The sequence below is a fragment of the Dromiciops gliroides genome, chromosome 5 (genome assembly GCF_019393635.1).
Source record: "Dromiciops gliroides isolate mDroGli1 chromosome 5, mDroGli1.pri, whole genome shotgun sequence".
In the NCBI taxonomy this organism is placed as follows: Eukaryota; Metazoa; Chordata; class Mammalia; order Microbiotheria; family Microbiotheriidae; genus Dromiciops; species Dromiciops gliroides.
In genome coordinates this window covers 7,951,630-7,967,820 of record NC_057865.1, presented here as the reverse complement: position 1 = coordinate 7,967,820, position 16,191 = coordinate 7,951,630, and the positions used below count along the sequence as shown (strand labels likewise).

The following is a 16,191-nucleotide window of genomic DNA, read 5'->3' as shown; positions in this document are numbered from 1 at the left end:
GGAAGGATATTTCAAATTCTTTATACTTTGATTTCCAGTATTTAGCAAGATGATTTAGTCATTCAGTCACTAACAATTTAAGGCCCCACCCTAGGTTTGATACACATAGTATGTACTTTATAAATGCTTGATAATTGTTAATTAATTGATAATGGTCAGGATACCATTCCCAAAGCACAGATCTTATATTGGGAACAGGATGAAACAAAACTATGGCTGTTTCTGCAAAGGGCCTGGGCATCAGCTCTCCTCTGACTCTTCTCTCTGTGACTGCCCAGCCCAAACAATTTGCTCTTGGCCACCACTGCCCCTGAGAATTGTCTGCCCCTATTCGAATGTAAGTCCTCTGAGGTGAAGATGTCGCTTTGGCACTTCCAGTTCTTAATGCCTAGTGAATACTTAATAAGTGCTTAGCATTCATTCATTTAGTCACTTATTGTATTTTCAGAGCCTTGAACATGAGTTGTTAAAAACTTTCTTCAACTGAACTAAATTGAACTCAGTGAGGCACTGTTAATCAGCCAACATATACTCAGTGCTTGTTATGTGCCAGGCACTCCGACGGGTGCTGAGCACACAAAGAGACAAGGGGAATAAGCGATAAGGGACCTTCATTCTGACCAGGGTACTGGAAGGGAGACCAGCATCTGGGGACTTGTGGTCCCTACTGCTGCCTCAGGGGTAAGTGTGACCTGTTGTATTAACCCGCTGTATCGTAATGGCCCGGATCATCTTGGCTTTTCTCATCCCAAAGACTGGGAATGGGGGTGCATTCATCATTGGTCACAGCGATTCTAGTAACAATAATAACTAGCACTTATATAACATTGTAAGGTTGGCCAAGTACTTTATGAGTATTACCTTTCATCCTTTCTAAGCACTAAGAAATAGGGGTTTATTCTCTTCCTTTTACAAATGAAGAAACTGAGTCATAGAGATTTAATGAATTGCCCAGGATCATACAGCGGACAGGTATTTGCTTTAGGATTTGAACTCAGATCTTACTTAGATCCAACATTCTAACCCCTGTACCATATAGCTGCTTCACTCCTAAGCCCCCGACTTCCAAGGTGGTGAACTGATGTTTTCAAAGATATTTTTTGCTTTTGAATTTTATATATGTATACATAAGTACTTATATTTATACATATTCATTTATGCATATAAATTTATGTACAGCTAAGTGGTATAGTGGATAAAACTGGTACTAGGGTCAAGAAGACTTCTTGTCCGGAGTTCAAATCTGGTCTCAGATATCTACTAGCTCTGTGACCCTAGGCAAGTCACTTAACCCTGTGTTTTTCTCACTTTCCCCATCTGTAAAATAAGCTAGAGAAATGACAAATCACTTCAGCATAACTGCCAAGAGAACCCTAAATGAAGTCATGAAGCATTGGGGAAGATTTAAAAATGACTGGCCAACAATTTAAATGCACACACATCCACACACACACACACTCACACACACACACAATATATATATATTATACATTTCACATTTCTGTGTGTACATCAATACCTGGATATATATCTCAACATTTCATTAAATTAAAAGCCAGTCACAGTGGTAGAGCACCATCAAGTTTGTATAATCCTTTACTACCACAAATCTGAAGTAAAGAAGAAATTTATTATTTTCCCTATTTTACAAATGAGAAAGATGACTCTGAAGACTCAGTGATTTCCCTAAAATCATCCACCTAGTACATGCTAGAAGATAAATTCCATTTTATATTGAGGTCCCTAGAATTTAGATGATGAGACAGAGGGTCCGGATTGGTCAGTCAATAATATTTATTAAGGGCCTTTGATGTGCAAGGCCCAGGCCAAGCATCAAGGATACAAAGAAAGGCAAAAGAAAATCCCTGCCTTGAGAAGCTCACAGTCTAATGGTTAGGGAAGAGCAAACCTTCCCTTGGGATTGCTTGAGTCCTGGGAGGTGGCTTTCCCCTACTCCATCCTTGAACTAAGCAGGTCATATCCCCTTTGTGGTCCACCAGCTCTGAGCTAAGTGGGCTGGCTAAAGAAAGGTCCAGCCTAGCTTCCCATGGGGAATGGACACAAAGAGCAGCAGTGAAATCCCACGGAGGGAGTGCTGACATTCAACTAGTCACTAGCTCCATAGTCTCCTCATCTGTGAAATATTGGGGGTTATACTCAGTGACCTTCATGTTTCTTATAACTCAAAGTCAATGCGTTCCCCTATTCAAGGGTAAAGGAGTCAAAGCCTGTGATAGTTAGTAAATGAGTGGATGAGCCTGGATGATTCACCTTTCCCTTTTAGTGACAGCAAGGGTCCTGAGTCCTCAAATCCATTTACAATTTTATTGAATAAAGTCTATCTTCTGATATTGTATGGTGGGTTTGATCTGGATCTTCCTAGACACCAAAAAACAGAGTGACATTTCATAGGCTCTTGCATCCTGCTTATCTGCTGTATATGTTCTTTTTTTTTCTTTTTTCTTTTTTTTTTTGCTACTCTGTGTTTTTTCAAGATCTCTCTACATGTAATGATAACCAAGTCATGGAACTTGGTAGTTGCAAGGACAACAATGTACCTTGGAAGAGGTAATAAATTGGCTGTATCTTCAAAGTGAAAATGCAGCTACTAAAGGAAAAGGTAATTTATGTTCAGAAAGCTTTTCTTTTTCCTATGATGGCTGGCATGCCAGAAGGGACCTTCTTTTATTCAAATTACAAATTACTAAAGAATCAAGTTGCTAATTTATAGCAGCTCTTTTTTTTTTCTTGGTGAGGCAATTGGGGTTAAGTTACTTTCCCAGGGTCACACAGCTAGTAAGTGTCAAAGGTCTGAGGCCAGATTTGAACTCAGGTCCTCCTGAATCCAGGGCAGGTGCTCTATCCACTGAGCGACCTAGCTGCCCCTTCAAATTGCTAATTTAATATTAAAATAATAATAGTTAATGTTAAAAATGCAATATTAACTGGATTCTAAACCAAAGTGTAAGTGCTCCACAAGCTGGATTCAGTAAGGATTGCCCACTGAATGCAACTCTCAAATACCCACCAAATGCTAGTTCTTCCCTGCTTACCCTGTACTTATTATGCTTATATTTATTCCATCTAAACCTATATGTTACCATATCCATCTATCTCTCTATCTATCATCTTTCTATCTCTATCTATCTATCTATCTATCTATCTATCTATCTATCTATCTATCTATCTATCTATCTATCTATCTATCTATCCATCCATCCATCCACCTACTTACCTACCTACCTATCATCTATGTATCTAGCTAACTAGCTATCATACATCTATCATGTCCCTCATTAGAAAACAGATTTCTTATTAGGATAGATATAATACTTTCCGCTTCATATACTTTTATGTATATAATACTTAATTCATAAATTTCATTATTAGCAGATCTCTCCAGGAGTTCCATATCTTTTCCTTGTTTCAAAAAAGACAATGAGTAATTGGATAGATCCAAGAAAAGTAAATACAGAGCCATGGCAGCATCCAAGTGTGTATAAAATGAGGACACTAATAGAACATTTTTTGCATAGGGCTGTAATTAGGAATAAATGAGCTAACATATGCAGAGCACTTTTTAAAACTTAAAGGGCCTAAGCTGTTACTCTTGTGCTTGGACATGAATACAACAGATGCCAATTTGGAGTAAGCAGCCATAGGAGGTGTTGCATGGAACAAAGAGTCTTGGGGGGTTAATAAGCATGACCCCTGGTGAACAGAAGATTGACCCAGGGATGTCTGATGACCAAGAGCATGTTCTTTCACAGAAGATGTTGGTTTTATAATCCAGAATGCACATCTTCAGGCTCTGGATTTGAAGGAAGGAAACAGGATAACAGCTGCACTTTGTAGACCTGACAGCCTTGAGTCCCAGGTGAAAAATTCAGTTCCAAGGTAAGCAAGAGATATCTGTTCCAGACACTGAGGATGTTTGGCTCAGATATATTATAACATAAACATAACCAAAAAATATAGACATATGTGGAGACTAAGTAAGTAAAAAGAACCCAAATAAGTCAGGCACATAAAAATGAAATAATTATTATGTGAAAGACAATGACAATACTAATATCTAAATTTATATGCCAACATGAGGATTTAGAAAAAATAAATGGTTAAGCATGTACATTTCTTTTTAATTATACATACATACATACATACATACATACATACAGGCTATTTTAAAGGGTTTCCATGACACTACTTTTCAGTGTGATTTTTTAAATTGAGTACTTTATTTTTATAGAATTATATTAGTTTTCTAGATTATAGGATAACTTATGTTATCTTCCTTATATTGAATTATCTTAGCTTTGCTAATACAAATCATAAATATACGTGTTTATGTTTTTAGTTTCTTTGCTAAAATTATAAAATTTGTTTTAATATTAGTGAAATCAATCAACTAATTTTCTTTGCCAGCTTTATCACTTCTTGATTTGGTTATCAGTACCATTTATGACTCATAAAAGCAGTTTGGTAGAATATCTTTTTCTCAATTACTGTTAATATTATATGTTTGTTATTGAGGGGCAAAGCAGTATAGAATAGATATTAATTGTTCTTTAAACATTTGATGGGGGGCAGCTAGGTGGTGCAGTGGTTAGAGCACTGGCCCTGGATTCAGGAGGACCTGAGTTCAAATCTGGACTCAGACACTTGATACTTACTAGCTGTATGACCTTGGGCAAGTCACTTAACCCTCATTGCTCTGTTTAAAAAACAAAACAAAACAAAAAACATTTGATTGAATTCACTTCTGAATCCATCTGGGCCAAAATTTTATTTCTCCCTTTTGATAATTCATTTTGCTTGTTGGATAGACATCTCTTTTTTGAGATTGGATAACATCCTTAATGAAAACACGAGCAAATAATCATAGCAATATAGCACAAAAATGCCCCGCTCCCCCACCATTATTTCCCTCACTATTAAAAATTTTAAGTATATCAAGAATACACATACTTTTTTTTTTTTAGTGAGGCAATTGGGGTTAAGTGACTTGCCCAGGGTAATACAGCTAGTAAGTGTTAAGTGTCTGAGGCTGGATTTGAACTCAGGTACTCCTGACTCCAGGGCCGGTGCTCTATCCACTGTGCCACCTAGCTGCCCCCAATACACATACATTTTAATGTATTACCACTGGGAACATGGAGATAACATTAGTCCTATTTGCAGATGGCTTGATAATTTATTTAGTAAATGAGAAAATAATTAAATTATATGGTTAATAGTTTCTTTCCCCCAATCAGAAGCACTGGAGTTTAAGATCCATCCCTGTGTCGATATCAGGAATTGTCCATATACTTTCTGAACGAGTATAATGATGTTAAATTAGCTTTCTGAGCACGTACAACCTGTTTATTGACATATCAGTTACAGTATAACTGCACTACATCTTACTTTCTCCTTTGATGTATTTGTGTGTCACTCCATCCCTTAGAAAGTCCTGCGTGTGTGCTATATATGTAGGTAACTATATCTATCTATCTATCTATCTATCTATCTATCTATCTATCTATCTATCTATCTATCTATCTATCTATCTATCTTCTATCTATGGTTTCACAGCACATTTGGGTTCATACCATCTTCTTACTCTCTGGCTGTACTCATTCTTATCTTGTCTTCTTGCCAAATGATCTTGAGAATTGTTGTGAAGTTAATTCTACCCAACACCTTCTTCCCTCCCCCCAAATATCATCTATGGATTAAGAAGTATAAAATGAGATACATGGCTTGTTGGCCTCCCCCACAAATGCTTCTTGAGCAATGTTTTCCAGAGGTATTGCTTTTGCCACCCATTGCTTTCCTACCATTGGTATTAGTGCACCCCTTCCTCTTTCCCTTCCACAAATATTGGAGAAGGCATAGGAGTCAAGTTAATGTACCTCCCTCTACAACACTGTCATTTTTCCAAGAGAACACAGACAAAAAGTCCAAGGGCCAAATTAAAGCAAATCTAACTTTGTTAACACAGTTGCTTGGGGGTTAGAGGACCTGTAGTCTGGCGTGTGACTAAACCTGTAGCTAAATTCACATGGTTTATGTTAATGGTATTTAACACATAGACACATCTAGGTAAAAGAAGTACTTGTAGGCCCCAGTGATATGATCATGTCTTTAAATCTCCTGCCAATTCCATCCTCACACTGATGTCATATTTTAAAAAGACAAACAAAACCCAAAAATAACTAAATGAAGAGTGGAAAGAGGGGATACATTATTTTTGTGGACTGTGGTGAGGGTATTTAAGGAATTTCCCTCCATCTTGACAAATAAAAACAAAACAAAGCAAAAAAAAAGTCAAGCCATTGATTGGCAGTTAAGCAAACCACTGCTACTGCACACCATGCTTACCTCCTAGCTGCAGAGGCAAAGTGCTAGGCCTGGAGTCAGTAAGATCTTGGTTGAAATCAAACCTCAGATATGTAGTAGATCTGAGTTCTGGGAAAATACCTTAACCTCTGTTTGTATTTCTCTCCTCCACTGAAAAATGGAGGTAATAATAGCAACTACCTCTGGTGGTTGTGAGAATCCAATGAGATAATATTTATAAAATGCTCAGCACAGTGCCTGAACACAATACATTCTATATAAATGATTAGTCCCTTCCCTTCTTCAGTCACCATTAAAGTTTTAAATGAGCTAGATTCTACCATAGACTGTGAACATGGCACCAACAGACTACTTTAGAGTGTCCTTTAGATACTTTGCTAAAAAATGCAGTTGATTTTAAATTTCCTAATAGGTCATTAGGTTAGTCAATGCATAGTGTACTGGGCCTGGAGTCAGGAAGATATGAATTCAAATCTAGCCTCAGACACTTATTAGCTGTGTGATGCTTGGTAAGGCAGTTAACCCTGTTTGTCGCACTTCCTCATCTGTTAAAAAGAATTGGAGAAGGAAATGGCAAACCACTCCAGTATCTTTGCCCAGAAAATTGCATCCTGGGTCTTGAAAAGTTAGACATGACTGAACAACAACTTTTTTTGGGGCATGGGCAGCAAGGTGATACACTGGAGAAAGAAATGGCAAATCAATTCAGTAACTTTCTAAGAATACCCCATGGGCTTTGTTGATGGGATCACATAGAGTCAAACATGACTAAATGAATGAACAATAATAATCAGATGAAAATAGGAGACAATATGGCACTAGGAAAGGGCCTGGATATTGGAATCAGAGGACCTGAGTTCAAATCTTGATTCTGCCACTTGGGTCTCTGTTTCCTTATCTATGAAATAAGAGGGTTGGACAGTATGACCTCTGAGGCCACTTAAAGCTCTAAATCAATAACCCTTTGCCAATTTCTAGTACACAAAATGTAGAAGAAATCACATTGAGTAAACTATGCAATATGCAATGAGTTTCTTACTATTAATCTTATTCTATTGCAGTTACATGAAAGATCTTTGATTGAATCCTTATGAAGTCACCACCAACCACTCTAGATTATGGAGCCTTTATATCTTTGGATGTAGGAACTTTGACTTTGTTATCTTCTTCTGAGGGTATATTTTGATCTTTCTTTTCACCAAAGAAACTTTTTTTTTGTCTGCTCATATTGCTAGCCTATATCTTGACTTTGAACTCCTTAAAGTGAAGTACTGCTTTCAGGATGCTCTGTCCCAAGCTTCTGGGCGTCCCAGGTGGTATTATTTGAGGAAAGACAGGTTCTCCACTCACCTGGCCTGTTCTCTGCTCTGTAAATATTTTTTCTTCTTTTGTCCTTTTTTCTCTTCTTTATTTTTTAATTTTTGCAGGGCAATGAGGATTAAGTGATGTGTCCAGGGTCACACAGCTATTAAGTGTCAAGTGTCTGAGACTGGACTTGAACTTGGGTCCTCCTGAATCAAGGGCTGATTATCCACTGTACCATATAGCTAACCTACCTTTATATTTTAATAGACAGAGTTACCCAGTTTTTTAGCCTCCCCCCAAAAATTCATCTCCTAGCATCCAAGCTTCTGGTAATGAGATTTTTTGAATGCAGGTCCTCAAAATGGTGGATACCCACTACAATTCCAAAAGGAACTCCAGGTCTTCCTTGCTGTGGAGAACTCGACAAAAGCAGTGCCAATCCAGCAGAGTCAGGGTACCTTCTACACTATGATGAGACATGTGCATGGGATCTTATCAGAAAACCTTTCCTAATCCTGAGCTTAATGATTATTTCCCCAACTATGCTGTATTTAATATTTGACAACATAAAAATATATTTTTTAAAGTATAAACCAGTTAGGAATTTTCAAATATTATTCAAGTGAGAAAATACTTTGTTTAATGACAAGGTAGTACAGTGGATTGTGCTCTATCTGTATATCTTCCACACTTGGTTTGGCATCTATACTCTGAAACACTCAGGCCATGCTCATTCACTTGACCATGCCTTTGTTCTCTTTACTGTGAGTGAAATTAAGGATATAGACCTTATGTTTGACAAGATTTCATGAAAATTAATGATTTCATTGCTCTCATGATAGCCAGGTTAAGTAATTAATTTAGTCTACATTAAATGTACTATAAATGTCCCAAAAGGGAATCCTAAAGGATGACTTCACTGCTGCAGACTAAGAAACTAAACCAGTCATATAAACTTGAGACATTTTCCACGTTTGTTTTTTTCCTGATGGCATCGGACTTTAGCCACATTAGCCAACCCAATTTTCTCTGGAGATGCTATTTGCTACTCTATAATATATTCAGGAAGGGATCAACCCATCTAAGGACTTCCCATATTTATTGTATGCTAATGGAAGTGACATAAAATGATTGGGCCAAATGACTTCTGAGTTGGCCACAAGCCAAATAAATGACTTGAGTTTTTTTGTTTGTTTGTTTGTTTTGTTTTGTTTATAAAATGATTTAAGGAATACAATAAATACAAAGTGAGCTGACAACATTTAAAAAATTTGCCTCTTGTGTTCTGTGTCCTCTGCTCAGGGCCAAGGGAGATATAAAGTTCATATAAGAATTGGTCTTTGCCTTCATGGAATTCTTGAGGTCATCAATGAAGATAGAAATAGAAAAGACATGCATAAATCAGCCTAGTCTTCTGCAAAAAGAATGGAGAAGTACAGGACGTCCTTGAAATGACATTTTTCCTAATTGTAGACAAATAGCTTTAACAAGTACAAAGCGATTTGTTTCTCCCAGGCAGAAGTAACCTCAAAGATCAATTTTGTGACTTTCTGGCTTTTCTGTATTAGGAGCACTGAGTTACATTCAAACGGGGAAAGTGGTAGTCATGCTGTTTCTTCCCCTCCTGTTCCTATGGAGTTTTTCATTTAATAAAATATTTCCTGCCAACATAGAGTAATTCTAGAAGGATCAAAGTAATTAGAAGAAAACATTAGCTTCTGTTTACTTGTGGATGCAAACCAGCCCTGTGGTCAGAGCAGAAGTTGTTTTCCTAAAGGCAGAAGTGTTTCCGTCTGTTAGAATATACAGCCCAAGAAGATTTTGCTCCCATTAGCATATCCTGATTCTGGACACTCTCTTTTGATATTTTGTAGTTGTTTTGTTTGCTTTTCCTCAGGTAGTTTTTGTGGGTGTCGATTCTTGTTTGTTCTTTGTTTTGAAAGAGGGCCAATGACATCTATGGATGATAGTTACCAATAACTAGTTTTGCTCTGCAAGGAGTCATCTGAAATAGAAACATCTGTTCCTTTTCCTTTCTGATTCAGCAGTCCCTATTCATATATCATGGATTTTGAGCTGGAAGGGAACTTAGATCTCACTTAATCCAACTCCCCCATTTTAAGGATGAGAAACCTGAACCCTAGGAGGAGGACTGACTTAAATGACTCGTAGTACAAAGATTTGAACTCAGGTCTTTAGAATCCAAATCCTGTCCTTTGAATACCATATTACTCTACCCCTATCCTTCTTTCCTTAGGTGTGGGTATGTCCAGGTCACCCCCCCCCATTTATAGTGAACATCCACATACTATGTGGAGGGACAGAGGGAGCAAGGAGTGGAAGGAGGGAGGGAAGGATGGGGCAGAGAGAGAGAAATAGAGAAAATAGAGAAATAGAGACAGAGATAGAGACAGAAATGCAGAGAGAGAGAGAGAGAGAGAGAGAGAGAGAGAGAGAGAGAGAGAGCGCTCACATGAATAAATAGAATAAGGTAGAATAAATGGAATTTACCTTTTATTTAACTGTATCTGGTTTGAGAGTGAGAGGAGCTGGGTTCAGATCCAAGCTTGACCACACACTACCTGTGTCATCTTAAGCCCATCTTTTCGCCTTTGTTATCTTCAGTTCACATATCTGTAAATGAGAGATTGATAAGGTTTCCTGGCTTTCAATCAGGTCTAGATTAATCAGTCAACAAGTCATTGTTAAGCAGTTTACTATGAAATCCCTTTTGTCTATCTAGCTTAGCTAATTATCTATCCATTGGCCTGTCTTTGAAGAAAAAAAAGAGCATCTAGAGAAAATTTCCCTTGGAAAGGAAGCATGTTCTCAACTTCCCAAGGTTAACAGGCTAACACAGGGAGTGTGCTATGTCAACACACAGGATTCAATTCTTTAAAAGACTGTCAGCAGACTGAGTTTTCTGCATAGCTTTAACCTCATTACACAATGGAAAACAAATGTCACGAAGTCCAAATGGCTAAGAAATGTATAAGACGTTTTTAACCATACATGCCTGAAACATACATTCAGAAAGTGGAGTCACTGATGTTACTTCATGTTTATTTCCACTCTAGAGCATTCTCTTTTATTTTTTTAAAAACTGTCCTTGTTTGCTTTTTCTCCATCAGATCTTTTACTGTCCCATGGCACTCATCATCCCTCCTCCGGTGTATGCTGTCCATCTCCAGTTCAATCTTCTCTACCAGTTTTGGATACACACTGAGGTAAATGCGGTTTTAAATCCTGGACCTAAACAGTTGGCCTGAGGCAATGTCCTGGAAATCTGCTAGCAACTGATTTATTGTGTAAGAAAAATCTTTGTCTGCTTTCTTTAAGGAAAAACAGCTGTTCATTTTTATTTCTCTTGCAGAATATATATTGCTAAGTTTATAAGAAGCAATGAGGCCAGTTGGTCCCAATTAAATAAAACCATTTTTGAACTATAAAGTATCAAAACATTTTAATACCAGATTTTAATGTGAGCGTGTGTTGTACTGTAGCTTATTAAGCATGGTAAGAGGAAGGATGAAATTCCTTTGGTCCTAGAGATAGGAACTCCAAACAGAAATATATTGTTATGCAGAGTGAAACCTTCAGTGAGGTCTGATGATTGGAGAAATTTGGAATTTGAAAATTGGAGGTATCTAAGTTGTGGTATTATGAAGATTTTAGATTTTTCTATTTGGGTTCTAACTTATTGATGGGCATCAAAAGACTGACTTCTGGGTTAATATGTTTATATATATATATATATATATATATATATATATATATATATATTGTTGATGTAATCCTATACCTTTATCTTGGGATGAATTGGTGAGGCAATAGAGTCAGCAATGCTAGATATATAAGCAAAATCCCCTGGATTAGCACCATTAAAATGGCCAATAAGATAACCACAATACAAAGGATGCAAAATTTATACATAATACAGATCTACAAATACAAGGACACATAGGTGCTTCTCCACACTTTTGCTATTTATTAGAGAACAATTTAGCAATTCGTTGAGAATTTCTCTGTCAGGTAGAAAAAGTTTATTTGACAACATAGGCTCAGACAAGATAATCTTCCTAGTGTCTGTCAGCTCTCAAATTCTTGAGTTACTGGGCTTGTTACTGTTACTTGTTACAAGTTACAAGTTACAAGTTACTTGTAACTTGAGTTACTGGGTCAGTACTTTTAGCTGCAGCATATGTAAAAATGACATTTTGGTAAACATAAGAGAGTACTGTTGTTGTTTGTTGGTTAGTCACTTCAGTTGTGTCTGACTCTTCATGATTGCATTTGGGGTTTTCTAAGCAAAAACAATGGAGTGTTCCTTCTCCAACTCATTTCACAAATGAGGAAACTGAAGCAAACAGGTTGCAGTGACTTGCCCTGGGTCACATAGATAGTAAGGGGTTGAGATTTAAACTCAGGTCTTCACTCCAATTCCAGTGCTCTATCCAGTGTTCCACCTAGTGTGCTGCATATAAATGGCTAAGATTTTGTCTTGAATGGCCTGTTGACTTTATATTCTTCACATGATTCTTGTGGTTATTTATTTTATTTTTCCAGAAATCACACTCCAATAAAATCACCTTGAGGAGGGAATAATAATTGAGAGTGACACTGATGAAACACAACATTTATAATATGATTTTTATCTGATTTTATCCTCATAACAGACCTGTGATTATTATAATCACCATTAGCTACATGTGGAAATGGAGCATCAGGGAGGGAAAATGACTTATTCTTAGTCACACAGGTGATAGGTGACCTAGGAATCATTTAAACACATCTTCTTGACTCCCAATCCTGAATTCTGTTTTCTATAAATGGGATCTGTATTTTCTTTCATAATCTGCTCCATTCTTTAAGCCCCTAAAATAGTTTGCTTGACTCTGTTCTTTGTTTAGGTATTTTTAATTAATTAGCACAGAAGTTCTGCATTTGGTTTTATTTTCTTCCCCAAATTCCAAATGCTTTTGGATCACATCCTCTTTACAATCTTAATTCATTAGATGAAAAAAAAAGTTAATACTGCTTATAACTAATCCAACAGATACCTGCTTTGTGAGGAATTCATTCTGTAGTTGAGGTTGTGATTGGATCTTGACAGGGAACTTGAAAATTATCATTTTAATTCTTCCAAGTCAGACAGTAGTTGCTGGGCATTTATTATTGGTATTGAGTTTGTTTCTAGTTTATCTGACATAATTTTGCTGATTGGAGAGGTTGTGCAAATATTCATCTGAATAGTCCCTTATATGGCTGGCTTTTGGAATTGAGAAGTTGCTGATGGAGGTGACAAAGACTTCTCCCTAATATGACCAGAAGAGATAGCTAGAGTCAAGATACAGCCCTAAATGAGTCAGCCTGAGATATTTAAAGATAAGCAAATAGTCAATGAAAACTTTAAGGAAATTATAGCTCATCAAAGATATATGCACATCCCTTCTCTCCACACTCCCCTGCACAGAGGGTAGTGGGGCTGTGGTAGATAACAATCCCTTTCTAATTGTGACATTGAATCGAAGGCAACTGTCTTACTTCATCTTGGTGACTTCTTGTCCAATAAGTTCTTCTTTTTTTGGGGGGGGCAATAGGGGTTAAGTGACTTGCCCAAGGTCACACAGCTATTAAGTGTCAAGTGTCTGAGGCCAGATTTGAACTCAGGTCCTCCTGAATCCAGGGCTTGTGCTTTATCCACTGCACCACCTAGCTGCCCCTCCAATAAATTCTTTATCCCTATGTTAACCAGTTCAATGTAGCTGGGTTTTAGGGGACATAGTGGGGCAGGCTGTGCTGCTTCTCTGATCCCAGGAAACTAGCTGGAAACATTTTTCTTACACTCAAATGAAAATAAAAAGGTTGTGATTCTTTCTTAGACTCACTGGATTCTGATTCAAGAATCAGAGAACAAGAGTTGGAAGGGACTTTAAGGTTTATTAGATCCAACTGCTTCATTTTTCAGGTAAGGTAACTGAGGTTCATAAAGATAAAAGCAAACAAACAAGACTTTTGAGGATGTAAGGATCTCCTCCTAATTCTGGGAGAGTTGTAATGGAATTTGGAATAGCTAAAAGCATCCATTTCCCTTCTAGCTCCTTTTTTTCCCCTAAGGCTGTATTCCCTGCCTTTTATTTTTCCTTTCACTGTTTCCAGCTTCAGGATATAAAATACAATTTCTCAAGGTTCCATAGGCTGTGCACTGGAGGAGAAATCCAAGAGCTGCAGAAAACTAGCAAAGAAGTAGTTTGGTCCATGGCTATGCTTCTTGGCACCTTTTCTCCAAGATTAAGGGTTTCTTGTCTCAGCAGCAGATAGCGTATGGGCAAAAATTAATAGCAAGGAAACAAGGCAGAGAAATGACAAAGTATATAAGAATGGAGCCGACATGAGAGGTTTGGATGCGTGTAACCAGCTCTTCCTTCTGAGGGTCCTAAACCCATTAAAAAATAAAAGAAAGGAAACACCCTAAAAGTCACAAGATATTCACAACAATTAAATCCAATCAACAGATGACCATGAGTACTTGTACTTACTGGCCAAAGAAGCTTCTAAAGCACTAAGTCCAGTGAAGATTTCTATGACTTTTATGTGGCCATTATCCTCTTCCCACATTTTAATGACCCATAGAGACACCTAGGCATTGCGTTTCTGTGTCTCCTATGGAGTAGAATGTCAGGGGTTTTTGATGGTGACTTTAGCTTTGGCAGCTCCTAGATCTTTTTCACTGATTTCTCGACACCCAGCCATGTTCCAGGTGGTTTCAGTTTCTGGTATTCTGTCTACTTGGTAAGTGGATTTGAGCTGTAATTATGACAAGGCAATTGTCATTTAACATGTATCACATATACGAGTACATATTTCTTTTTTTGGGGGGGAGAAAGATTTTCAAATCTAGGAGTTCATTTATAAAGCAAAGTAACCAAGTAGAAAGTCCCTTAATGGATAATAGATCAAGAATTCCAAAGTAACACAATCTTAGGGAGTTACTGGAGGACTGAGAGCTTAAGAGTTTCCTTCCAATTTTGTCATTATGGGTCAAAAGCAGGACTGAATCCAGTTCATCTTACTATGAAGCTCATGCAAAGTGCTTGGCAAATAGCAGGTGCTTATTAATTGTTTATTGACTAAAGGCAAGCTCTTTATATATACTGTAACATGGTGCCTCTCCATTGGATATGTATGTGAGACTTTCTTAAGAAATAGAAAATCTAAATAAAAATAATGCAAGATAGTATTAGTATTAATTATAATAGTAATAATTCATGTATATATGTTATAAAGGTAGTATTTAAATTCTGTAAAGTCCTTTAAATACATTACTTCATTTGATCCTCAAAACAGACTTGTGAATGAGTTATTATTAGGTCCCTTTTACTGAGGGACAATTTGGGTTTTGGAATGGTGAAAGGCATTGGTCAGTTTCATATAACTAGTAAGTTCTGAGGTGATATTCCAACTCATATATTGCTGATTCAAATTTCACTTCTTTATTCACTATGACTTTTTCAATGTCCTGATCACCTTTCTTCACAGAAGTTCATAAATTCCTTAGTAGAGTAGCAAGATATAAACTAATTAATCACTGAAAATCCAAGAATTTCTGGAAAGAGAATTTCCATTCAAAATAAATGCTAAAAATATAAAAGTTCTGGGAAACCATCTCTCTTTCTTTCTAACTCTCTCTCTCTCTATATATATAGTATCTATGTATTTGTGTGTGTAAACACACACAATTACAAAATATTCTAAAGAAATAAATGGAGATAGCATTGGAGGGGTATTGAATATCCATGGCTAAGTTGTACCAGCAGACATAAATTATTAAAAATAAATATATTGACAAGTGCATATGTCTGTTTAGTTGAAAATAAACTTTAGGGGCAGCTAGGTGGTGCAGTGGATAAAGCACTGGCCCTGGAGTCAGGAAGACCTGAGTTCAAATCCAGCCTCAGACACTTAACACTTACTATCTGTGTGACTCTAGGCAAGTCACTTAACCCCAATTGCCTCACCAAAAAAAAAAAAAAAAGAAAGAAAAGAAAAGAAAAAGAAAAAAAGAAAAGAAACATGAAGTTTAAAAACATGATAATTCTGTCTAACAATTTTCCTTTAATACTACCTCAATTACAACTGCATTACTTAATAACAAAATTTTCTTAAAGGCAATAAAAGGAGACAGACTACCAAGAAAAATAATGGAATAAGTAGGAAATAGGTTTAAAAGAAGAATAATACCCCCTCCTCCCAATTCTGCAAAACACCCAGAGAGAGGTTACCTCATATCCTTTCTTTGAGTCTAAGCTCAGTTTTTCCTATTCTTTAGTTTTCTCTTCTGATTGTTTTGTTATTGTTCTTTTCAATTACATGGTGGTACATGTAAATATTATTTTCCACGGTCTGCTTACTTCACTTTTCTCTTCCCAGGCTACTCTGAAGTTTTCTATTTTTCATATTCATTGATTATTACAGCCCCTATTACCTTATTATATTCATGAAGCCAAAGTGTTTAACCATTTCTTTTTATTTTTCATTTAAAAT

At 36.8% G+C, this 16,191-nt stretch overlaps 1 protein-coding gene across 1 annotated transcript in view; it reads left to right on the top strand.

Moving 5' to 3' along the window:
- The window catches only part of AGMO (alkylglycerol monooxygenase), a 367,408-nt gene that overhangs the window by 144,333 nt on the left and 206,884 nt on the right, over window positions 1-16,191 (top strand). Inside the window, exon 5 of the mRNA XM_043969423.1 lies at window positions 10,779-10,874. Coding sequence (XP_043825358.1) covers window positions 10,779-10,874 — 96 coding nt within the window. The remainder of the gene's footprint in view (window positions 1-10,778; window positions 10,875-16,191) is intronic.